This window comes from Danio rerio, chromosome 23 (genome assembly GCF_052040795.2).
Source record: "Danio rerio strain M-AB ecotype USA chromosome 23, GRCz13ab, whole genome shotgun sequence".
Classification (NCBI taxonomy): Eukaryota; Metazoa; Chordata; class Actinopteri; order Cypriniformes; family Danionidae; genus Danio; species Danio rerio.
In genome coordinates, this window is record NC_141043.1 from 64,291 (window position 1) to 90,425 (window position 26,135).

The window sequence follows — 26,135 nt, forward strand, 5'->3', positions numbered from 1 at the left end:
GTGCCAGATGATGATGCTGTTAGCAGTAAAGTGTCTCCCTAGTCCATTTGTGATTGGATCAACAGAACTGCATCTTCATATCAGGTGTGAACAGAACTGCAGACAGCCAACACACACTCACAGCTCAGCCAAAACTCTGATTGCTTCTGAAGATGGCTGACTGTCTTCTCATCTGCTGGCCAAAGTATAAAAATAGCAAGACAATACCAACAGGATAGAGCTGCATCTGCTGGTCACTCAGTCAGCCTCAGAAACGCCTTGGTCTTACATCTTCTCTCTTTGAAATCGTCGCTGCAGCCCGCAGCTACATTATAGATCTGTCCGAGTTTAATCTGCTGGAAGACATGGAGACACACGAGAGACTGGAGAAAAACAGGCCTATTGTTTGTATCTGTAACTGTTGATTAGAGCTGCGTTTTAATCCTCGTTCAGGCCTGCTCAGAAATGAATTCATCGTGTTGTTGAATGTCATCCTCCTTCACTTCTGAAAGTAATTTAAGTTCAGCAGGACATTAGTTATGAGGTTTTGAAATGAAATGAACTATCACGATGACAGGACGCAATCAAGGCAGGTTTCGAGTTCTCATTTAGAGTGACACGTCTGCTTTAGTTTTAAAGGTCAAAACCAAGCTAAAAATACTGCTGTAATTCATGACCAGATCTCTTGTTGTGGTCTTGGCCAGTTCTCGCTCCAGACAAACAAAACACTAATGGTGTCCTGAGCAGATGCCACACGATAAGATAACACAGATCAAATACAGCACTGAGCAGCTTCACATGTTCGCTTGATTAGAGATCGCTTTTGTTCATGCCAGTTTAATCTATATTTACACATTTACAATCGAGATATTACACAAATCCACTAACAGGCAAGTGCAAATGAATCTGCAATGTACAGTCGAAGACTAACCCATTGTCCAATACTCCCACAACCCATGTAAAGGCTTCACTAGGGTAATTAGGGTAAAGTTAGGGTAATTAGGCAAGTCATTGTATAACAGTGGTTTGTTCTGGAGACAATCCAACACTAATATTGCTGAAGGGGTGAATAATATTGAGCTTAACATGACTTTAACACTATTAAACACTGCTTTTATTCTAGCCCAAATAAAACTAATCAGACTTTCTCCAGAAGAACAAACATTAGAGGAAACACTGTGAACAACTCCTCAATCTGAGAAACAGGGTGAATATTAGTAGTAGAACACTCATTTTACAGTGGGGTGAATACTCCTGACTAATACGGTGTACGCGGGCTCATATTCCCATCGTTACATGCGCAGGTATATTAAATGCAAATGTGACACATGGACATGCTGTTGTTGGCATAGACCCACCTGACAGTGATTTATATTCTCACTCAGCATGTCTAAAATAACGGTTAGTTTACCTTCGAGAACCTCACTGTGCCATAAAGTCAACAGAGCAAGCCTTCTTCTCCTCCGCTCCTTCGTATTGTCTGCGCTGGAGAGAGAAGAGGAGGTGGAGGGTGTTGGAGGGGGTGTCTTTGGGCCGAAGGCTTGTTTTAGCAGAAATCTGGAACCAATAATGCTTCAGACGATTTCAAGAAAACTCTACAGCAGAGTCTTTCCCTCTGCCCAAGATCAAACCCCCATCCCCAATCCTCCAATCACAAACTACATCACCTTCCTGTTTCCTCTGATCAGCTCCACCCACTCACCAATTCAGCCAATCACAGTGCACAGTAGGCGGGGCTTCAGAAGACCTTTATAAAAGACCTGACTAGCAGTCAGTGACACAAACAGCCACATGACACACACACACACACACACACACACACACACACTGCAGAGATTGCATTTGATTTCTAACAACAAACCCAAAGCAATGGCTGTATAACCCTCACAGAGATCCCACAGAGCTCGCTTCAGTGTTTAACTTTGACACCGCTCACAGGTACAGCAGGAGCACTGACACGGAGGACTGATCGTCATGCGAGAGGAACAGACTTGTGGAGATTTTCCTGAAAGTGGGATCCTTCCCATTGAAGAAGAGCAGGAGCGGCGCCCCAATAAGTGTGCGGTTGTGGTTTCTCCACCGGCGGGCGCACGCAAGCGGCTGACGGGTCCCAAAAAAGAGCCCGTCTCACAAGACGACAAACCATCCCTGGACAACCCATCGAATCTGGCTCCCAAACGTCCCAAAAGAAGCTCTCCGTCATCCTCATCGTCTTCTTCGTCCTCTCTGGTGCCCGTCGTGAGTTCGGTTTCTCCAGTTCCCGGACAGCCCTTCGAAGACCTCCACACGCAACGAGTGATCGCCAACGTTCGGGAACGCCAGCGCACACAGTCCCTGAACGACGCCTTCGCCTCCCTCAGAAAGATCATCCCCACCTTGCCTTCGGACAAGCTGAGCAAGATCCAGATCCTCAAACTGGCCTCCAGATACATCGACTTCCTCTACCAGGTCCTGCAGAGCGACGAGATGGACGCCAAGCTGGCCAGCTGCAACTATCTGGCCCACGAGAGGCTGAGCTACGCCTTCTCCGTCTGGAGGATGGAGGGTGCCTGGTCCATGTCCGCCACTCACTAAACATCCACCCGTTCCTCATCTCAAAAACTGAATCCCGAACTCTGATCCTGATTTTCATCTCTATATCCTCTCCACACGGCCTCCGACTCACCCTGCCATGACCCCACCCTGCCTAAAGATGACCTCTGACCTCTCTCACTTTTCCAAATCAAGCCTTCGCAGGTATGTTGCAGACCCGCAGAGTCTCTACAGTGAACACCGCTGTTTAAAGATGAGTTTAGATCTGCTCAAGCTTTAGTTTAGCTCACAGTTCACAGCATTTACTGCTGGATTATTATTAAGATATCTAATGTTCACTACAGGCTATGAAGTATGATCTAATTCTGCATCGCTAATCCCACACAACACCTAAACACAAATACTGCCTCACTGACTATTAATAGCAGATAATGAGCAGTTTATTCAGCTGATGGTCAGTTAATAGTGTGAAATACACATTAAAATAAAGTAACTGAAAACCTGCCCGTTTCTCCATCACAAATCAAATAAACTTGTATTATAGTAATGATTGCGTTTTCAGATCATGGCGAGCGGTGTTTGGGCAGCAGCGTTTGCCTAAGCTGTGTTGAAATGGCCTGCAGTCAACATGTGAAGTGGATCAAACTGTTCAGAAGCCCACTCTTCTCTTAGGACAATTTAGAAAAACTATTTTGATCCACTTCAGATGCTGACTACTGAATTTAAACACCGTTCTTAAGCTTGTTTGGAGGACGACTTAATTAATTTGTTCAGTTAGTGAAGTGAGCTTAGCTGATTTGTGTTGGGACAACATTCGAGAACCGTGTGCAAACCTGCATATCTTACAGTGAATATTCACCAACACCCAGTTTACAGTATACATTAACCTGTGCGTAATCACACATGCACCAATAACAGCTGATCTGATGGTGAAACAAACAAACAAACAAATAAACCTGCCAATTTATAGTCGCAGAAAATGTCCAATGTCATATTAGTAGACTCATTAATTTGCTTCATTGAGAGGCTTTACTCAACAATCACAGACCTCATTAATGAATGCATGTGTTAATACACTGAGTTATAATTTAAGTGTTATCAGTCTGGATTTTGGAAAGGAAATTAGTGTAACTGCTCTTTTTCTGTGGCTTGGACTCGGAGCGCAGGAACAGAGCAGAAGCTGAACTGATGCTGTCCTTCTGAAGAAGAGTTCAGGAGACTCGGGCAGATTTATAAAGCAGAACGAGCAACATTCACAGCTGAACTCACAATCATTACTCGCCCTCCTGTGAGTCTTTAAATATTCCCCAAGTGCTGTTTCTCAGATTGAGGAGTTGTTCACAGTGTTTCCTCTAATGTTTGTTCTTCTGGAGAAAGTCTGATGTGTTTTATTTGGGCTAGAATAAAAGCAGTGTTTAATAGTGTTAAAGTCATGTTAAGCTCAATATTATTCACCCCTTCAGCAATATTAGTGTTGGATTGTCTCCAGAACAAACCACTGTTATACAATGACTTGCCTAATTACCCTAACTTTACCCTAATTACCCTAGTGAAGCCTTTACATGTCACTGTAAGCTGAACACTAGTGTCTTGAAGAAGATCTAGTCTAATATTATGTGCTGTCATCATGATGAAGAGGCTTCAGCTATTAGAGATGAGTTATTAACACTGTTATGATTATAAAAGTGTTGGAGAAATCTGCTCTCCGATAAACAGAAATTGAGAAATATTTCTGACTTCACCGTGTATGTAAACTAGAGAAACAAAATCTGAATTAAAAGCATTGCGCTAGTTTTAAATCGAAATCTTCCACCTTTTGAAGATAATTGTGTGTATATATAAAACAGAAAAAAAAATTAAATATATATATATATATATATATATATATATATATATATATATATATATATATATATATATATATATATATATATATAGTTTTTTTCTGTTTTTTACTTAGCATCATAACCACAGAAGAAATACAGACATCACACATGATGAACGGCTCTGTAAGGACGTTTGTTTGCAGTGAATGTGATTTTCTGATGAATGTTTGAGTTTTCAGTCATAATCTGCTTTAAATGTTGTGTTCATTTAAAATGAGCTGAACAGATCTGTCCAAACTAACATTCACAAGATCACTGGAAACCCAGCTTCATTTAATCAAGACTAAAACTAATCCCTAACCCTTCATATTAAATATAAACATTGGAGCATATTCTGAGAATACAGCACACGCAATGTCATAATTCTGGAGTTTTAGCTCATTCATTACTCCGTTTAACACAAATGATTATGCATATTTTCATAGGCAGCATTTATAAATCCTGAAGATCATTCTGAGCGATTGACCTCATGCCAGTGTCTCTGCGCACATTCTTCAGACATTTAACTTTGTGCGTGATTCTGCTCTTCATCACACACACACACGACCAAACGTACACCCATGTTAGTCCATTAGTAATAGCACTGTAAATCAGCTTCATTAGTTAATGCAGTTATTAGCATGAGCTAATAGTGAAGAGCACGAGTACAGCATTTATTAATCCTCGTTCAACATTTACTGATGCATTATTGACGTATAACTGTGGCTTGTTGGTGTTAGTTAATGTTGGTGTGTTCTAATAATCCACTTGATCAACATGAGTGAATATAGTACTGCATGTGTAGTTGCTGCCGGTGTTATAATGCAGCTCTATTGTACAGTGTCGGCCGGTGGAGTGACCGTGATCTTCAGTCGCACGCTTCTCTACATTATTTTCGGCTCTGCGGCCATGTGTTGCTGTTAAAGATAACGGGCAACAAAGAGAAAGCTTGAAAGGCAAATAAAAGTGAGTGAGAGGAAGCAGGGAAAGGTGGAGAGGAGTCTCCTGTAGCCCGCGGGTGTAAAGCGGCATCTCGTATCCAGTGTCGTGCAATCAGAGGCGGCCGGCCAGACATGCAGGAACCTAATGATTGGAAACAGTTGTGGGCTGTTACTGAGGTGTGTGTGTGTGTGTGTGTGTGTGTGTGTGTGTGTGTGTGTGTGTGTGTTACATGCATGCCATACACACTCAAATACGGTTGTTGCAGCTGTGGTTAGAAGTTACTGAGAATTATTTAAACTATTTATTAAATTCGATGTTCATTTGTATTATTTTTCACATTTATACACATTTAATTACAGCAGGAATTGCTCATAATATTTATTAAATTACCCATTATTTGTATGTTATTAACATTTACCCCCACTCCAACCCCTCACGGTGATGTAGAAACTGTAATTGTACAGAGTATTATTCATAAAAGTTTTTACATAACCCAATAATTAGCACCTACGCTAAACCCTGACCCTCACGGTGATGTAGAAACTGTAATTACTGTTGTCTGATAATTGTACAGTTGTAATAATAATTATAAATTACTGTCATTAACCTCCAGCTGCAGCTGCATCCATACTAGTCTTTATTGCAGATTCACACACTAGCTCAGTCTTGTGTGTGCGTGCGTGCGTGCATGTGTGTGTCAGTGTGAGGTTAATGTGTATCAGGTTATTTGTGCTAGCCGTTAGCGGATGCTATAGGTTGATAGCTCATCGGTTTATCAGGCCTTCATCAATGTGTTGTCAGCAGATGGTGAAATGCCCTGTAAAGCGGACTGGAGCAGAGATATTGAGCAGCGGTGAGTTTAGTAGACTCCATCTGCAGGAGCTTTACTCAGCTCGGTCAGTTGATGCTGGATTGTGTGGAGCTCAGCATCTTCAACATGGACTCACTCTATGCTTGTGGCTGTAATGTGGCTTTGCTTTAGGGTTAGGTACATGTCATTATACATAATGGTAATTACTATAGTAAGTGCAATGAACATCCGTAACTAGTTACTCACAGTTAGTTAAACTAAATCTCAGCAAATTGTTTAGTTTAAAATAATCTGCATAATCTCGTATTGAGCTCAAGAAAGCTTCATGAACAACAGTATAAAGCGAAATCCAACAATTTCAACAACTCATTTCCCTGTCTTTGAGCACATCATATTAGACTAGATATTCTTCAAGACACTAGTGTTCAGCTTACAGTCACATGTAAAGGCTTCACTAGGGTAATTAGGGTAAGGTTAGGGTAATTAGGGTAAGGTTAGGGTAATTAGGGTAAAGTTAGGGTAATTAGGGTAAGGTTAGGGTAATTAGGGTAAAGTTAGGGTAATTAGGGTAAAGTTAGGGTAATTAGGGTAAAGTTAGGGTAATTAGGCAAGTCATTGGGTAATTTTTTTTTCTGTAGCGAAACATAATAAACATCAGTAAATAAACACTTTATTTGCACTTTCTCCAGAAGAAAAATAACTATTATTGGAATTCCAGGAAAATGTCTTGGCTCTGTTTAACATCACAGGGGAAATATTGGAGAAATAATCAGTATTTTAAAGGGATTAATCAATCATTTAGTCTTCAATAATGCCTGTACAGAAACTGAACACTGCAGGTCACAATCCACAGCATTAACCAACACTACCAGCTCAACAAACGGCTCATCATCTGTCATTAACAGTGAGTACAGCAGTAGTTGTGTAGCCATACGGTAATATCAGACTTAATAAGTGCTGATGAACAGTCGATATCTTCATAACAGGCAGGTAATAAGCAGGTATACGGCATGAACTGTGAGCTAAACTCAACGTCAGCGTAAAGCTTTATTTTCATTGGGATTGACGTGATTTCTGTGTCCCAACAGTTTCCCACAACCCCAGAGGACTTCATGCTTCATCTACAAGCCGACAGTCTTCCCCTTTCCCTAATGGAGCTTTACCAGCAAACGCAGGAGAGAAAGAGTCTTGAGGAGCGCAGATGAGCAGAGCATTTCCACAAGACTGAATCCAGCACTGAGCTGAGTGGAAGTGACTGCTGCTGATCTCAAATCAGTGTTCCTCCATGTTGACTGTTCTCTGGACTCATGTTTGGGCAGATATTGACTGTTCTGAGGACTCACTAACCCTGACCTGATGGATCAAGGCTTCCTCCGCTCTTTATATTGCTTCATTATGCAGATGTGAGAGTGATTGTGCTTGTGTTTCTGCTGTATATTAGCCATTCATTCCTGCTTCAGTGACGGGTAACACTGTGTAAACCGCCAGTTCATGTAAAATAATCAAATAATGCTTCAAGATTCACTCTATTCCTCTATTAAAAGAGACTTTAACTGCAGAAGTGTTAGTGGCTTTAATGGGGGAATGAGGAGCTGTACATCAATAATGATGTGTCGGAGTACAGAGGAAGACATTTAGAAAGATGCTCTGCTTCAGGATTCAGTCAAACGTCTGCAAACGTATAAAGATAGCAGGGTTCATGTGAGTGGACTTGGTGATTATAAATATTTCTACAATAATGAAGAAGCTGTTTGAGTACATCTTTACAGCAGATCCAGGCAGCGGTCGCTAATAGGATGAGATGTCGGCTAAACTTGGTGTTGGTGATGGTGTGAAAATAAACTGAAATGAAGCGTACAGCAGGAGAACTCGATGAGTAGCTAACAGACTAAGAGTTTACGCTGATTATCAAGAGCTTGAAAATTCATCAATAAACAAACAATAAGATGAAAGCCAAGACTCAAGAATCCTACAAGCAGCTACAAACTGAACCATTTCTCATGCCTGAATGCTCTTAATTTCAGAAACGTGTGGAGATGATGAAGGTATGGTTTAGATACTGCATGTGACTGTTGTGAATGTTCATAGTGTGATATCCATGCTGGAACCATACAGTGTGCAGTCCAAACACACATCTGATATTTAATATCAAAAAAAGATGTTAAAAATATTATTTAAAAAGTCAACTTTTAGAGGAGCGTTCAGTGCTTATTATGAAGACGACACAGTTTTACTGTAATAACAGGATGGGCTGTGTTTTGGTGGAGAATGCGGGCGCTGTGATCATCTCCACAGGGTTATTAGTGTATTATTACAGCAGGGCTGTGCTAGAATACGGCTCTGAGTGAGTTTATAATGACAGAAAACAGTGATCTGAGCACATCTGATTCATTAGTCCACTGCTGGGTGAATAAAGTGAACACAACACCTCCACTTCAGCCAAACATGTTTTCATTTAATTAGGAAGATAGAAACAGTACAAAATAGAGCTTCTTTACTATACACAGAGGAATAGAGGAGTGGGAAACCAGTGAAGGAGATTAAAACACAGCGTTATTCTGTTAACAGATCCAGTTAGTGGCGTCCACAGGCCAAGAGCTTCAAGGCACGAGAGGTGGAGTCTTTTGGTCGTAGGTCGATATTTACAGTCCACGAAACAAAGCAAACGAGGGAATAAAGGACATGATTAAGACTGCGCTGCTCTGCTTTTACATCACAGCACGAACCCCACAGACAGAACACCAGCGCTTCCAGAGGTATATCAACACAGTACACATGCACAGAGCTATGGTAAAATAAGACGAGGCTCGAGCGCAGAGGAATGTGGAGATCACAGCCTGAAGACCCTCAGCGAGTGCGGTCTGATTCTGCCGGTGGAGAGACGCAGCGCACCGCCTGAAGCGCTATAAATACGCAGCACGAGCGCCGCTAGTTCAGAGATTAGCTAAGACTTCATCACCGTCTTCATGGGGGTCTGATGGGCAAAATCTACCCAGCGTCTTGATGAAAACACAGCGGTACAGGGACTATATACACATGGACTCATACACACGACTGACTATCCACAGTGGTTTGGTACAGGCTATAAACACAGGTGGAGATGCAGTTATTGGTCCGGCAGGCGCTGGGCACTTGGGGAATATCAGGATGAAGAGGAGAGTGAGGATCAGGAACGCCGCCACTCTTCTGCTTGGAGGAACAGCATCTGTCAGCTCACCATTGCTTCTTGTAGTGAATGTGTAACACATCTCAGAGGGATGATTTAAAGGGGTAATTCACCAGAAATATCCTCACTCTTTACCCTCCTCAAGTGCTTATGAAGCTCCTGTGCATACCTGTCAACACTGCCATGGGAAATTTGCCCACCATAATACAGGATTTATGCTCATTTAGGACTAAATTAGACCTAAAAACCCAGCAAGATGGACATCTTTAGATGTTATTATTATGAATTATGTGTAGATGTCTGTTCAAACACACCCAAAGCCAGACTTTCACTCCGCTTAATGGCGTGTGCAGAATCTGTTGGGGAAACAGCGTCTGTTTATCATACGCACCGCTACATGACTGTTTAGAGGATTGCATAGGAGGGGAGACGGCGCCTGTAATGTAAAGGAAAGGAATCCTGCTGTTTTAACATTTATTTCAGCGTGGTCATGCCTAAATAAAGCGAACGCCTAGGACAGACTCATGTTTAAGAGCGAGGGGCGGCCCCTGGGGGTTTGGCGGTATGGGTTGTGTATAGGGAGAATCGGCTCTTTAAAGTTTATTGCCACGCTTCAGAGAAGACTAACACTATGGGAGAAATGCCTTCAGGATGGTGGCGGGATAGAACTGTAAAATACGGGAGAATCCCGGGAAACAGGAGGGTGGACAGGTATGCACAGGTGAGCTTCTGTCTTCTACAAATGAAGACTTCAGTATACGAGGAAAACAAATACTATAGAGGTCAAAGCTTCCAGCTCCCAAAGTATCTGCTTCAGCTGAAGAAGAACATCTCTGCACCGGCTGAGGAAAACAGAGCACCATCCAAAAACAATGCAGCCCTCGTACAATATCAAGAACAAACCTGCAAGAGCAGAGCAATGAAGGACACGCCGTTACACACACACACACACACACCAGCGGCTCCACACACCACTGATGCACAGCTACACAACCCTGCGCACACACACACACACACGCTCATATTCATATTCATATTAGTTTGGTCTATAGTTTGTCTAGGGAAAGTGTAAGAACTTCCCGTGTCTGCGATATTAAAAGTACAGTGGTCATGCTGTATAGGTGTGTGTGTGTGTGTGTGTGTAATGTTGCTAATAGCTGGTTTGTCCCTCTGGCCTTTAAAACATCACTCACACACACACACACACACACACACGTCCACTCGTCAGGTGTACAGCCTTCATGCTGGGAATGGAGAATGGAGCTGGTCTGTAATGCGGAAGTAGAGCCGTGGTCCTCAGAGCTGTGGAGGATGTTCCCGCTTCACATTATGGAATGCACAGTGCAAAAATAAAGGAGAAACAGCAGGATTCACACACACCCACAGCTCCCCGAGTCTGCTTTAGTGGTTAAACTGGGTAATAGTAATGACATCATCATAGAGCGCAGGCACTTTGTGGTTGCCAGGTGCAGGGAAAGCCCTCTCTCTCTCTCTCTCTCTCTCAATGGCTGGCTTGTGAAGTGGATAACCTGCGTGTATCTGCATATACAGCCTGAGGAATGTCCAGGCGCTGTGTTTGGCGTCTCCAGCTGAAGTCAACAGTCTGATTGAGGCACTGAGGTGAAGAATCTTCAACACGTTCCTTTAGTCAAACACACACATTAGTGTAGATGGCAGAGGTGTATTATCTGGCGCCCAGTGTTGAGGTGTGTGTGGTGGGCGGGGCCTGATGATGAAGCCACGCCCCCTGAGTCTGGCTCACGCTCTAAAGGGAGTCCTCATCATGCTCCATGGGCTCATCTTCAAGGCTGTGGAAAATGAGGTTTACAGTTAGCATCATGAGCTCATAACGCATCATTTCCTGCAGCGGCGAGCGTCAGAAGAGCAGGGCCTCCTGATTAAACCTGAACACTGCTGTAACACCGGCCTCCTGGTGTCCTACAGTCTGCCTCAGTCTGAGGATGTATTTTCAGCTGATGATGCATACTATGAACGGGGCGGGGCTTTAATTCTGAGCTCCTCCTCTCATCTTTTACTGACCAACACAACCTGAGCTTTAAGGCAGACGGTGTGTGTTAGCGACATAAAACATTGGGCATCTGGTCTTCAGGTGTCTTAGTTAAGGCGTCATACTATATAACAGTAATGTACTAAAGCACTGAGTAATGGTAATCAGTGTAGAGAGGTGGAGCAGGTCTTGATTCAGGGTAAATCTTTGATGTCATTAGTACAGTAGATGTTTCAACATGACTTAATCACGGCTGTTTCTTAACTATTAGTGCTGTTAATACATCAACCTGAAGCTGCGTCTGTTGTTTTGTTCCATACTGTGCTGCAGTTCCTGGAGAAACAGAATATTAAATGAGTAAACAGTGGGCGGGGCTTGTTTTTTCTACTGTGAGCTGATTGGATGTAGTAAAGTAGGCGTGTCATTCAGATAGATGGGGAAAGGGTTTGTGCAGAGTTATTACAGCCTAACAGACTCCTCCTCATTTGGTTTTAAACTGACAGCTAAAAGGGGAGTGGTTAAGTGTGTTAGCCCCACCCACTACCTCAGACAGAACTAATCTGAGAACTGAACTGAACACAAACAGGATATTCAGTGAAAGATTAACAGAGCACACTATTGTTTCAGTCTTAATGACCTGCACAGATGAAGTGTTCAGCGCATCAGCTCACAACATCAACATGGCTAGTCTGGATTTCATGTGGACGTTAAAAATAGGACAGAAATAAGCAGGAAGTGCCAGTAATAATGAAATGCACCTGGTTTTGTTGGTCAGGACTCCGACTGAAAGAGATGCCATGGCATTGACGGTGTCTGTTTCCTCACAGTCTTTCCTCTGAGCGCCCAGAAAGGACATGCCCACCGTGCCCATCAGCGGCTTCAGGGAGGACCAATACTGACCTGACACACAGAACAATGAGAAAACACACACACACTCCGTTTACTCTATTTCATTCAGGACAGCACAGTAGATGCAGAATCAACTGACAGTACACGACACACAGCAAGGACACCAACAAACCGATGTTCATGAAGAACACACACAGCAGAACCACTCTAAACCCTGATATAACGAAGCACACACACACACACACACACACACACACACACACACACACACACACACACACACACACACAGACACAGACACAGACACAGACACACACACACACACAGACACACACACACACACACACACACACACGCACACACACACGCACGCACGCACACGCACACACACACGCGCACAGACACAGACACAGACACACACACACACACACACACACACACACACACACACACACACACACACACACCGTGCAGTGTTCAAATAACAGCACTTGTACCGCCTCTTCACCCTTGTGTATTAATCCTCCCACATACAGGACACTCTACAGTCAAATATTGCAGCTGTTGGACAACATCATGTAGCTTTGAGTCTTTTTTTAGGTGAGATTGTTGTTGTTTAGATTTCAGCTGTGCAGTTTATTCATAAGGAAAATGCCTATTTTAAATATTTATCATTTCACCAGTGCCAATATGCAGCCACAATGCTCTGCTACTCGTGTTTTATTGCGTTTATATATATTATATATTGCAGATGACAGTGAAAAGCATTGACCTTACTCAATAAATGCACTAGCACGTTATGTCCACAGACTTTTAAACAGTCATTTAAATCAACTTAAATTATTTATCATTTAAAAAAGAATTTTTTGAGGCCCAAAACAGCTCAAGAAGTTCATCAAACTTTCCCGAAAGCTTTCAGTGTAGAAATAAAGCTGATTCTAATGATGACATCTCAATTAATGAATAACATTCCTGATATGAAACATTTAAAGCATTATTTTGACCTCATTGGAGTCTCACGGTGTACACTGTGTGCACTGAGAACAGCTTGAACATTCTGCAGAACACTTCCAACTGCAAACACGTCTTGTTTTTAGTTTCAACCAATGTAATTTTTAAATATGTACATATACAGTATATTCCAAATATCTGCTATAACATGGCCATAAATCTACATTTTATAATTATATCTAATATGTGTTCATGTGTATATGCATATTCATAATTGCAATGGTTGAACAAACATAAAGCAGCCGTTTTGGCAATAGTAGGAAGTATATGCTGCATATTTGACACGCTTTACACATGAGAAATCTAAGTCTGAGCTTGTGTATCATGTACACAGTATCATTTACACACAGTATTTGTGTACATCAGGTTTCTCTGTGGGTTCAGTTGAGGATTGCACAGGTTTAAAGTGATCACAGAATGTTGTGAAATAAAGGAATACAGCATGCAGACGCAGACAGAGAGCATGGGAGAGGCAGTGCTGTACGCCACGTAGAGCGCGCGTCCTGTACCCTTGTTTTTATAGGAATATTTTTGGCAGAGCCGGAGCCATGTGGTGCAACAACGAGGACGATCATGACTATAATTAATGAGGAAGAATGAAATAAATGTGTGCTACCAGGAAGCCGGTGCATTTGAGGCTAATTGTGTGCAGACGGAGACTCACTGTGTATCTGCAGCACTCTCTGCAGGGACAGCACTCCGCTAGCGCTGGGCGTCTGCAGAAGAGTCGACTCGGGAAGAGGCTCCTAGAGCAAAACATATCAAGAACACACTGGGTTTGTTTTCCTCTTGTTAATGCATCATTACGTCATGACTTTCCTTGAAGGGGCACATCATTATTAACTACTCATGTCTACTTCATTTCAACTACTGGACTCTTGTGAAGTGTACGTCCGTCAAGTGTGTGTTTACACTAAAATACAACAGGAAAGTGTTGTGTCGACATCATAATGACCCCCACGAACAAGGGGATCGATGAGTTCTGTCAATAATAATAGGTGAAACAGGTCTGGTGTTCATGCTGGTCAAGATGCACTTTTAATGATTATTTTTCTCATACAGCAGGTTACATTAACACATTAACAACCACTCATCATATCAGCAAACATCAACGATTAAGTAATTAAGGTGGCCAATATTCACTCATGGCTTGTGCTGTAGTTCACTGAGATCTTGATTAGCTCATAATAGTCATGTTTAGGTATTTCTACATGGTTATGGATACTGTTATTGACAGAGAAATCTGTACCTCCAGCCCCAGCAGAGCACTGACACAGGCTTCAGACGCGTCACATATGGCTGTAAGGTCGTGACCTCCCTCTAAGGCTAGAACCACACGTCCTCCTGCTAGTGTCATCAGCTGACGAGTCATGAAGCCGAAACCTGCCGAGAGAACAGTCTCAACTTTACCCCGGAGTGTGCTCAGACTCCTAAAAACCCCTGTGTGCTGTTCAGAGTTTAGGGTCATGACTTTACAATCAATACATGTGATTATAATGGAAGTCAATGGGGCAAAAACAAATATTGTGTTGCAGGTCTTATTTTACTAATGTCAATGTAAGCTTCCCAATCAGGCCAACATCCACCCCAGCACTGTTCATCACAAACACAACGACTTCAGCAGTAGATCTCAGTAAATCTCTGATAACCAACATGGTTTAATGATCTTCCTTAGATCAGGAGCTGTTCTCAATACTTCTCTGTGTGATGAGGACACTGGCCTTATTTTAAAGGTAGACACATATATCTATACAGCTATATTTTACATTTCTTTGTACACAGTTTATGTTTGTTTTGACACAATATTTAAAATATGTTGATAAGAACAAACTAAAGTTGAACTTGTGTTTAGAGAGGGCAGGTAAAGCCTCAGCGCTGGCCCTGTACACGTCTGCATTCTCCCTCATAACACTGTTAGAAGCCCACGCAGCACACACTGAGGCATTTAATGGGGAATTAGGGCTGTTTTAAAGGAACCCTGCACTGTTTTGTGCAGCTGAAAATAACAGTGTTGTGTAATATCATTGCGCTGGTGTGGTCACAGTACAACAGCAGAGTGTCCGGATTATTACGCTGGACTGACATTATAATTCCTGATCACATCCGTCCAGAAAACAGCACTTTACATCCTCTGTTGGTCTCAGCACATGAGGAGGCTGCAGAAGAGTCCAGCTTTACATAACATCATTCTCTAAACTCTGGTCATTTTTAAGATGCTAATGGTCTAATCCGATTCAATGATCTATGCTAAGCTAAGCTAAAAGTCTTCTCTCTAGACCAGGAAATCAGCTGAATGGATGAACATGGTAAAACTCAACTCTTTAACTCTGAGAGAGATTAAACTGTAACGTGTTTCCTTAAGCGTTCCTATTCAAAGTTGCGTTATAAATAGAGAGATCATACATTTGGCAGTGACTTTGTATCCTCCTAAAGGAGACGGGTGTCCTTCTGCAGCGTCGAAGCCTGAAGAGACCAAAACCACATCTGGGGAAAACTCCTGAGCGATGGGCATCACCACCGTCCTGAATATCACAACAACAGAAACACGACAGTCACATCAGCGTACAGCAGACGTCTCAGTTCAGCCAAAGATACACCTTCTGTCAGGGTTTACTCTCCCGTTACTCCATTCCAAGCTTTCTGGGTTTCTTTCCTGTGTTGAACACCACAGAAGATATCCTGAAGAATGCTGTAACACTGACGTCCACAGTATTTCTGTTTTCTGTTCTGAAAGTCGATGGTTACAGCTTTCTCCACAATATCTTCTCTAGTGCTCAACAGAGGACAGAAGCTCAGAAAGCGTTGGAAGCACTCGAGGGAGAGCTCATCCTGTTCATTTTTGGTTGAAAAATGTATCTTAAGTATCTTCAACCCATCAGACTCACTATCTGTCTTGAAATAAGTCAATTTAAAGGCTTAATTCACCCAAAAAGTTTACATTCTGTAATGTGTTGCCATCATGTCAGCTCTGCTCCTGCACTGAGTGTGTTTAGCAAATGAAAACATACAGGATCCTGTTGAAAACGCTGCACAAAGAGGAGACATGTGAAGCGTGTTCAGGGTGGACAGTGGAACAGAGGCTTTTGAAAACCATGATCATGTGACGCAGTCATGTGACCAGTCAGCTAATATGCTGGAGGACACTGTGCTGCAGATGTTGAGGGTGCTTTATTAAAGGTGCATGTGAGTGTGTCTGTATGGACTCTGTTCAGTGCTCAGGGAATGTTTACTGAAGCTGACAGTCACACATTCACTGTTTCACACAGACGGAGAGGAAATAAACAACAGCGTCTATCCAGATTAGTGTGGGCGGAGCCGAAAGTTCTCATAAGAGCTGTTGTGAAGGATGAGGGAGCTCTCAGATTCATCTCAATATCTGAGATCATGTTCTGAAGGTGAACAAGGGTCTCATGGATTGGGATCAACATGGTGTAAATGACTGTGATTGGCTGGTTGGAGTGTCTCTTCAGTGTTTGTTTTCAGCAGAGACGAGCACATCACACCCAACTCAACTACAGCTGCTTTGATGCGATCCTCATGGTGAAGGCGCTGTAGAGATATATATGAACTGAGCTGTTATCCACTGTTGCTATAATTCTAAGCTAGTAAAAATAACCCGGTAACAAAAGACCTGTGGTGGGTCTGGATCCAGCTCGAGCGCATCACTGTCTCTTCTCTCTTGAACTTTGATGAGCATGCTAACAAACGCCAGGGCAGATGTCACGACTGACTGTGAGTGAGAAACACATGAAACATCAGTCCTGGCTTCAGACGACCGCTGCTGAGGCTTCAGGATCTTTGTATTGTGCAGACTGAAGCTTCAGGGCTCAATCACTGAAATGTCATGGAAGAGCGCCCCCCACCCTCATGCGCAGAACATCTCGTCTTCATGAACGCCTGTCATAATGTTGGTGTGCAAAAGATATATTGTCCCGGAAATAAGTGATATTGCCATTCCAGGCACTGAATTAGGTGCAGTTGGCTTGGGACAGTAATTGATTAACTGCATACACATACGTCCAGTTCCACACATATATGCCGATGTAGATGCACAGGCGGACGCATACTCATTTGAGCAGGTACAGAGTTTGTGCTCGGTGATGGGCCATTGATTGTTTCTATGGTGGAGTTGCAGGAATGCCTGAGCTTTATAAACTCTTCTCTATGTGGTTGGTTGTGTGGAGCTGGCACTGTTCTAAGGGTGCACGCCGTTTTGGGGCCCTTAGAGTTACTACTGGGAGGCCCAATCCAACCCCCATCCCCCTTCACTTTCGCCCTTTCCTTCAAGAATGTTGTCACAGAATAGTGTCCAGCGGCGCCGCGGTTGCCTGGTCTACACTGTGAATCAGTGCAACAAAGCAGGATTACACCTCGTGGAGGAACTCTGAGGAACGCCTGTACTGTTCTGATGACCAAACCTACACACACCTCGCGAACACAAGACACTGAAGTACACTGTGGGTTTAACTCGGCAGATGAGATGACGGAGGCAGCGAGATGATCAGGCACAACAGTGTGTGTTATTATCTGTCCTTACACTACTGGACTCAGTGCTGATCAGTCTTGATCACAGTCCACACAACAGACACACTGCTGTCAGAAACTCGCCCAAAAGACTCCAGGAAGAAAGTCGAATTGTTGACGAATTCTCCACAGCGTCAGCGGCTGAAGCCCGGCGTGAGCACGGCACTGACTGAAGTGTTGAATTAGCTCTGGTTAATAAGCGCCTCTCCCTCTCGCTCCTCTTCCTCCTTGTTTTCCTTCTCTCGCTGGTTTTTCTTTTGGGTTTCGCCTCTTGAGCGCATCACCGGCGAGTTCAAAGCGACCGCCGCTCATCTGGATCCCATTTGGAGCTTGTCGTTCTCCTCACGTCACTGACAGCCCGCCATCTGGGAGCCATTTGCCTTAATTACCCAGGATCCTCCACTGCGCCCCCCCTCTGAACATACCCTCACCGATCTTACCAACCCCGCCTCCCCTCTAGACCAATAAAACTACCCACGCTCCCCTGTGTGGAGAGAACCACTCCAGAGTGGGTGGAGGGGGAGAGAGAGAGAGCAGCATTCATTAAAGACCAATAAAAGGAGGAGAACGAGTGTATAAGACACAGGAAGTCAAGGAGAGACAGGCTGGTTTGAGGCAGAATATTCCCCAAACGTTCAGATCTTTCTAGACGCCCACCCACTTTCACATAGCGATCCTGGTTAGCGTGTGGTTTGCAATGCCTGCTTGGACCCAAACCAAAAACCCGAAGGAGGCTTCCTTCAAAAATGCACACACACACACACACACACACACACACACACACACACACACACACACACACACACACACTTTTAATAACACCACCCACCGGCGGTGATTAAGTGGCATGTGGAAGTGGCCAGGCTCCAGTTTGATCCCGGCACAATGGAAAGCTGGGAATCATTTGAAGGCCTGCGAGCGTTTCAGACGACAATAAACACCTCCACTGATACAGGCTGGCAGACGGCAGAAGGGGAAGACCAGGAGAGGGGAAAAACCTCCGCAATATTGATCCTCAAAGCACAGCCATATGAAGACCAGTGAAGGCTGAGCTCTCCCTCCTGAACTCTGAGCTGAAGGTGAACACATCTCCAGACAGTTTCTGCTCATCATAAAGTGGTGTTATTCAGCGCTGTATGACTAACGTTCACTCTCTCTTTTCACTTTTCTGCTGCTGCTGATGATGATGATGATGATGATGATGGAGTCGTCTGCAACGCTTTCCTCCATTCTCATCATTTAAACTCAGTGCCGGATATAGTACACACTCTTCTTAGTTCTACATGTCATTATTCTCTGCACGTGTGTAATCATTATTGCAGTGTGTCCCTGCTGCTCACTGTCTGCTTTTAGTCTTGCCTCTTGATTGTAAATGAGAGTTTAAACATTCATTCATTTCCCTTTGGATTAGTCCCTTTATTTATTAAGGGGTCACCACAGCGGAATGAACCACAAACTACTATAGCATATGTTTTACGCAACCCAGTACTGGGAAACACCCATACACACACACACACACACACACACACACTCATACACTCATACACTCATACACTCATACACTCATACACTCATACACTACCTCTTCAAGCAGGCTTTTTTGGTCCACTTTTGGTGAACACTCGAATATGATCGCTTCATTCACACCTGCCCGAATCAAAAACACTGTAGTGCGATTCAACCCGACTGAATAAGGCAGGTGTGAAGCCTCAGTGATCCAGCACTATATGAGAGACTTGCTCTGTTTACCAAACGCGTGGATCTCCCTGCACTAAAATGATTTAAAAGTGATTGTGTTATGGTTGATGTTTTAAGTGTTAAACTCCTATCTTCACACAATCACTCTGCATAAAGCTGCATTTATATTCACTACTAAATTCTTCTGATGAAGTCCCGACTGGACCTGTGGTCAGCACATGGAACAATCTGAATCAACTGAATGAAAAGTGCAAGAAAGATTGTGAAAGCAGTACCTGAAGGCAGCCAGGTACTCCGCATCCGCCATGGGAGGCTCCAGTCCACCGGTCCACGCCACATTAACATTGAAGCCCTCGCCGGCACCAGAACCCACCTGGGACGAATCAAACACACACACACACACACACACACACACACACACTGCTGTTAAACCTGCAACACACACAGTGTTGGCTCTCCAGCGTGTGTGCTGCAGGCCATCATGCAGATACAGCTGCTTGCGCAACAGTGACAGACTGAAAGCTTGAGTCTGAGGGGGATCTGAGAGCTTACACGGCCTCACAACAACACACTGCAGAGAATAACCCTCAAACACAGGCAACAATCGCAGGATTTCAGAGGATGGAGACTACAAACATGACGAATGATCTGCCAGAGCGGTGAGATTATTATACCGGTATACTGGTTTCTTGACTTGAGTATTTTGATTACTTCTCCATATACACTGAAGCTTACTGCAGGAGCATATCCCAGAATGCATTTAGCCGTTAAAGCATAGGCATGAGTGAGATTAAGCATTTTAAATAAGTCATTACAGCTAAAATGAAGTCTTAAAAGCACAAGGCTGCTGTATTGTAAGCATGCTGAAACGCCTCACTTTAAGCTTTACTGAGTAGAAGTATGAAGATCGTGTGACATCATCAGTCATGATGATGTCACACGATCTGATCCACAAGCTAGATCAACGAGAGTTCCTGTCCAGAAATGCGACTCACTCTTGAGCTGATAAGGAGATGTAAAGAAGCTAAGGAGAGTTGTGTTTCTCTGGATAGTCAATAATGTGAGTGTGCAAACCTCTGCTGGTCCTCCACTGCCGGGGAAGAAGTTTCCGTTATCGTAGCGATGCAGAGAGATGTAGAGGACGCTGGGGTCATTGTAGAAGATCTCCTGAGTGCCATTGCCATGATGAACATCCTGAAGGGTCGAGGAGATGCAATCAGATTATATAACAGTGTACATACAGAGGATCTTTGAGTTTGAGCTGAGAACAGCACACAGATGATGTCCTCCAGCTCTCTGACACTGACCCTTTCAGGCTTTGATGCTAATCGTGGTGTTTTGGTGACTGTCGCTTTAAATGCAAATGAGATTGTGCTCTTAAAGAAGAGGGCGGAGCTACAGAATCCTTATACTTTACAATAAATCCTCATAAGTCAGCAATACATATCCCTCAGTGTCCGATTATTCTGCTTGTTTCTCTCTTCAGTCTGACTCATTATTCCTGAACAGCACTGGATTCATCACTCGTCTGGGAAATGCTGCTTGATGTAAGAGTTTGTAGATATTTGGAGTAAATATGAGACTGAAGCTCTCAGTAAGAGCGGTGTGTTTGCAGCGCACAGATGTAAATGAGTGTGTGTTTACTGCAGTGTGTGTGGAGCTCTCACCCAGTCAACGATGAGGATTTTACTGGCGCTGAGCTTCTGCTGGAGCTGTTTAGCAGCGATCGCCACCGAGTTGAAGAAACAGAAACCCCTGAGAAACACAGAAGAGATGCAGTCAGGCCTGCCAGCACACCACAAGCCAACAACTACTGGAAACCCAACAGCAGAGTGTGTGGAGCATTCTCCCACAGCAGAACTCAACACATGCAGACACTGCCGACACACACTCACTGTAGGAGACGTCTGAAGACCTACAGTAAACACAGCGCACTACACTGGACAATACTAATGTGCAGACACTGCCGACACACACTCACTGTAGCAGCTGTAAGATGCAGAACGCAACACACGACACTGGATGATAATAGTGTGTGTGAAGCTCCAGCAGATGATCAGGCAGGTTTAACATATATACACTCTCAAAAACACACTTTTACATTTATACACTCTCACACACACTCTCATAAGCACGCACACACAAACACACTCAAACACAATTTCACTCAGACACACACACACTGTCATACACTCGCACATACACAGAGACACACACACACTTTCGCATATGTATACACTCTCGGACACTTACATGTACACACACTTACTTTCATACATACAAACACAAACACACACACACACACACACACACACACTATCTCTCTCACATACACAAACAGACAAAAACACACTCATGCACACACAAAGACAAACACACACAGACACACACAGACACAGACGTGCTGACGCTGCAGCTGAATGCGAGGTGACAGAGTGCACATGTGCAAACACAACACCCACGTCAGACAAACATAACACACACACACACACACACACACACACACACACGCACACACACACACAGACACACACACACACACACACACACGCACATGCACAGGAAGGAGAACTGACCTCGTCAGCACAATAAATAAAGCCAAACTCACATGCACAACACTACAGCTGATCTGTGCTCACGGACACACACACACACACACACACACACACACACACACATACACACACACACACACACTGTGTCTATAATCATTACCATGCAGGGTATAGAGCACAGGCCGAGGAGGGGGAGATCAGTCTGGTTAATGATATAAGTGATGTGACGTGTTCAGGAAGGGTCTAAACAGAATGTAGAGACTCAAAGGTTTCAGGTTCTGAAGACGATGATCATGATCGAGGCGACAATTCACACAGGCTCACCAAAACTGGAGAAACGTTGCTGCTCTGATGAGTCTCCATTTCTGCTGACACATTCAGATGCTCGGCTCACAATTTGGCCTCAACAACATGAAAGCATGGATCATCCTGCCTTGTATCAGCGGTTCAGGCTGGTGGTGGTGGTGTAATGGTGTGGGGGAGATTTTCTTTGGCTCCATTAGTACCAATTGAGCATCAACGCCACAGCCTACCTGAGTATTGCTGCTGACCATGTCCATCCCTTTATGAGCACAGTGTCTCCATCTTCTGATGGCTACTTCCAGCAGGATAACGCAGCATGTCATAAAGCTCAATCATCTCAGACTGGTTTCTTGAACATGACGATGAGTTCACTGTACTCAAATGGCCTCCACAGTCACCAGAGCTCAATCCAATAGAGCAGCTTTGGGATGTGGTGGAACGGGAGATTGGCATCATGGATGTGCAGCCGACAAATCTGCAGCAACTGTGTGATGCTATCATGACAATATGGAGCAAAACCTCTGAGTAATATTTCCAGTAGCTTGCTGAATCTATGACACCAAGAGTTAAAGCAGGTCTGAAGGCAAAAAGGGGGTCTAGTACGGTGTACCTAATAAAGTGGCCGGTGAGTGTATATATGCTGTTCTGCTTAGCTGAATATCTGCCAGTAGACAATTCTGTCTTTTGAGTTGTATTTTAACTTGTGTGTGATCATTGTTGCACCACTGCAGAAGGGCTGTGTGTGTGTGTGTGTGTGTGTGTGTGTGTTGTGTGTGTGTGTGTTGTGTGTGTGTGTGTGTGTACTGCAGACTTACATGGGGTTTGAGGGGTCTGCGTGATGTCCCGGTGGCCTGACCACAGCAAAGCCATTCTGAAAGATGGAAAGCAACATGTGATTAACTCCGCATTGAGCAGTTCCTCTCACACAGACAGCGTGCAGCAGAGTTCAGCTCCAGCAGTAAAGGCTTTCCCTGAGACCTTCATTATGGTTAATTAGCAGCGGGGATCGGGCTCGTTATGCCTTCATCAGTCTGATCTGCTGCTGTTGTTACTCGATTCATTTTTATGTGGAGCGACGATAATTGCCGAGGCCCTCTGAAGGAAACGAGCGCTCCACTCTGATTGGTCGACGCATGATTTGAGTGTTGACTGATGCTGCATTAATGAGATGTCGGAAAATAAATACATGCATGTGGAGGAAAACGACTGCTCATCAACTTTTACACTACAAACACATTACAATTGATTACTGATGTTCTAGATGAGTCTAAGCAAATAAAGACATAACATAATATTATTAGTAGTAGTAGTAGTATTATTATTAGTGTTATTGTTATTGTTATTATTATTTTATTAATACTATTATTACTATTATTATTATTGTATTATATTATTATTATTTTAATAATTGTTATTATTTTAATTATTGTTGTTGTTTTATTTTGTGTTTTGTTTCTAGTCCAAATATCTGCAAACTCTGAAATCAAGAAGCTAGACTAGCAATAAATATAGTAAATAATAAATATAGCAAAATAACCTGTCAATGGGGGAAGCAGAATAATCTAGTTCTTCATTTTGGCAGAACACTATTTTCCTTCCCTCATTGTCAGATTATTCTGCTTGTTTTAATGAGAAACTCGCTTCATTCTCACTCATTATTTCTGATAACAAGACTATATTTATTTCTTGTCTAAAAACACTTCTTGATTTAAGAATTATTATATTTTGACCAGAAACAAGACACAAACTCTGAGTAAATACAGCGCTTGTGTTTTGCAGTGTGTGCTTCAGTCTGATAGTAGATGTGCTTTATATTGAGTGATGAATTAAAGCAAGAAGAGGCATGCAGCGTGACGAAACACTGTGATAAACAAAAGTCTCTGTTTATCCCAACGCTGCTTTAATGAAGAGCCATCGTCAGACATGCGCTGTCCTGATCCACAAGCCTCAATCCTTCTGTGAATCGACCGATTGCATCTTTAGAGAGCAGTGGCATCAGAAGACATGCTGAAGAGCAAACATGAGCTGCTTCCCAGTGTGGTGTTGTTCACATGCGTCTCAGTCTGCATGCTCTGGCAGCACAAATCAAGTTCTAGTCAAATCTACTTGAAGGAACAGTATGTTTCTTTACCAATAGAGGGCACGTGTATTCACAACAAACAAATGCATATTGAGATGATGCATGGGTGTGGAATCATGGGTCTCCGACAGAAATCCTGATTTAAAAGGGTAGTCCACCCCAAAATGAAGCTTCACTCACTATCAACCCTCCCTCATTGCAGCACACTATGGCAGTCAATAGTCTGCTGAGCAAGACTACTCAGAATATAACGTTCCCACAGGTTTGTAGTAAAGTGATGGCACAGTGTGGGCGAACTCTTCCTCTGAGCAGTGATGTAATGCTGTCTAACACACACCAACACACCCTGTCAAGATTTAAAGAGATGAAGACAACCATCCGAGATCTTCCAGCACACTCCATACACAAATACACTCCAGTCCACAGCTATTACTAGCAGATGCAAACACATCTAGATTTCTGAAAGGACACTACGCACATATATAGAGCTACTTTGAAATGATAATCATGGTGAAAATCTCAGTACTAATCAGCTTGAGTTTGTGTGTGTAATAATGTTTTATGCCACTGGTTTAGTAGTTTGTGTAGGAAAAGCTCATCCTGATTGCGCTATGTTAGAGCCATTTCTGTCTTGGTGGATTTCAGGGTCTTTGCCACTGCCCCTCTGCTTAACTGAAGTTTAAAATATGCTCACTGTAGCTCATGTAATAGCATACTGAATAATGACCCTGTTCTCAGTGCTGTTGAGCTAGTTTGCATTGATTCTGTCACTTCTCTAATGTATAATGTGTATTAGAATAAGCACAATACAGGTAAAAGTGTCTCGACTGGAACTGAACCTGCAGAGCTGTGAACTGTGATGGAGCAGGACTGAAGCGCTGCCCAGTAAAGCAGCACATGGCTCATTTATGCTAGTCTAGTCGTCTTCTTTAGTTGACAGTTAGCTGGAGTTACACTACATTAATGCCTGTCATGTGCCCTCTCTGTACATGTGCTATTGCATAGTGAAGACGACTGCATCATTCACAAGTCTCTGTTCTGTTTACACCCGGGGCTTTTGTCAAATGCAATCACAGGTGAGCGACTCTAAACACAAGTGTAAACGGGATCTACTGTGTTGGAGCTCAGCTCTGCTGTTATTATACAGCTGCTCGAGTAGTTTGTGTGGGAAAGACGGCACTGACCTGAGGTCTTTTACCTACAGTTGTAAACAGAAACTACATGTTGTGCGTGTGTGTGTGTGTGTGTAAATGCATTCAGTCGCTCCACACGGTTTGGGATGGAAGATGTGAACGAGCCTTAACAAGTCAGTTTGATGAAGCAGTTGAAATGAGCAGACCTTGAGTTCTCCTTTAGCCACTCTGAAGGCCAGCTCCGTCACGCTGCCGGCCGCCATGCGGGAAGCTGTAGACGTGTGCATCTCATTCCAGATGGTGTCATTGTCCACCTGCACAAACACGAGCAGAGTTAGCAAAGAAACCTACTCGGAGGAACAGCATGGCCACTAGAGGGCGTTTACTCATGACAAACAACAGCATGTGTTGATGATGTGTGGGTCATGGCAGATGTGGGGTTACGGGACTACTGAAATCATGTTGATGATGAGTGAAGTCTTCAACACCTATTATTATGCCAGTATGAGCAGAGGAAGACTGAGAGAAGAGAGATGCTGCAGTCAATGTTGCGGTGACGCCTTTATTCTGTAAGTTAGCATTATTCTGCTTACACACACACACACACACACACACACACACACACACACACACACACACACACACACACACACACACACTAACTGTTAATTTCTCTGGA

General features: G+C 43.5%; 2 protein-coding genes across 11 annotated transcripts in view; one reads left to right on the forward strand and one right to left on the reverse strand.

Annotated features, from left to right (window-relative positions):
• Nucleotides 1–1,758: 1,758 nt before the first annotated feature.
• Nucleotides 1,759–8,081, forward strand: twist3. Its single transcript, NM_130985.3, is given in 2 exon segments — nt 1,759–2,715; nt 7,218–8,081. A coding segment is annotated over 1 exon segment (600 nt). The 5' UTR covers nt 1,759–1,953; the 3' UTR covers nt 2,554–2,715; nt 7,218–8,081.
• Nucleotides 8,082–8,563: 482 nt separating this feature from the next.
• Nucleotides 8,564–26,135, reverse strand: part of hdac7a (histone deacetylase 7a) — a 98,141-nt gene continuing 80,569 nt past the window's right edge. For 6 of the 10 annotated variants that reach the window (XM_087306327.1, XM_087306324.1, XM_087306325.1 and 3 more), the window contains exons 17-26: nt 25,663–25,770; nt 23,059–23,114; nt 21,053–21,140; nt 20,460–20,579; nt 19,661–19,758; nt 15,567–15,685; nt 14,413–14,546; nt 13,828–13,909; nt 12,062–12,203; nt 8,564–11,103 (exon numbers count right to left, since the gene is read on the reverse strand). In XM_087306327.1, the coding sequence (XP_087162453.1) occupies nt 11,061–11,103; nt 12,062–12,203; nt 13,828–13,909; nt 14,413–14,546; nt 15,567–15,685; nt 19,661–19,758; nt 20,460–20,579; nt 21,053–21,140; nt 23,059–23,114; nt 25,663–25,770 (990 nt within the window). In that variant the 3' untranslated portion in view covers nt 8,564–11,060. The remainder of the gene's footprint in view (nt 11,104–12,061; nt 12,204–13,827; nt 13,910–14,412; nt 14,547–15,566; nt 15,686–19,660; nt 19,759–20,459; nt 20,580–21,052; nt 21,141–23,058; nt 23,115–25,662; nt 25,771–26,135) is intronic. The other 4 variants (XR_015523000.1, XR_015522999.1, XR_015522998.1 and 1 more) reach the window with 1 other exon arrangement.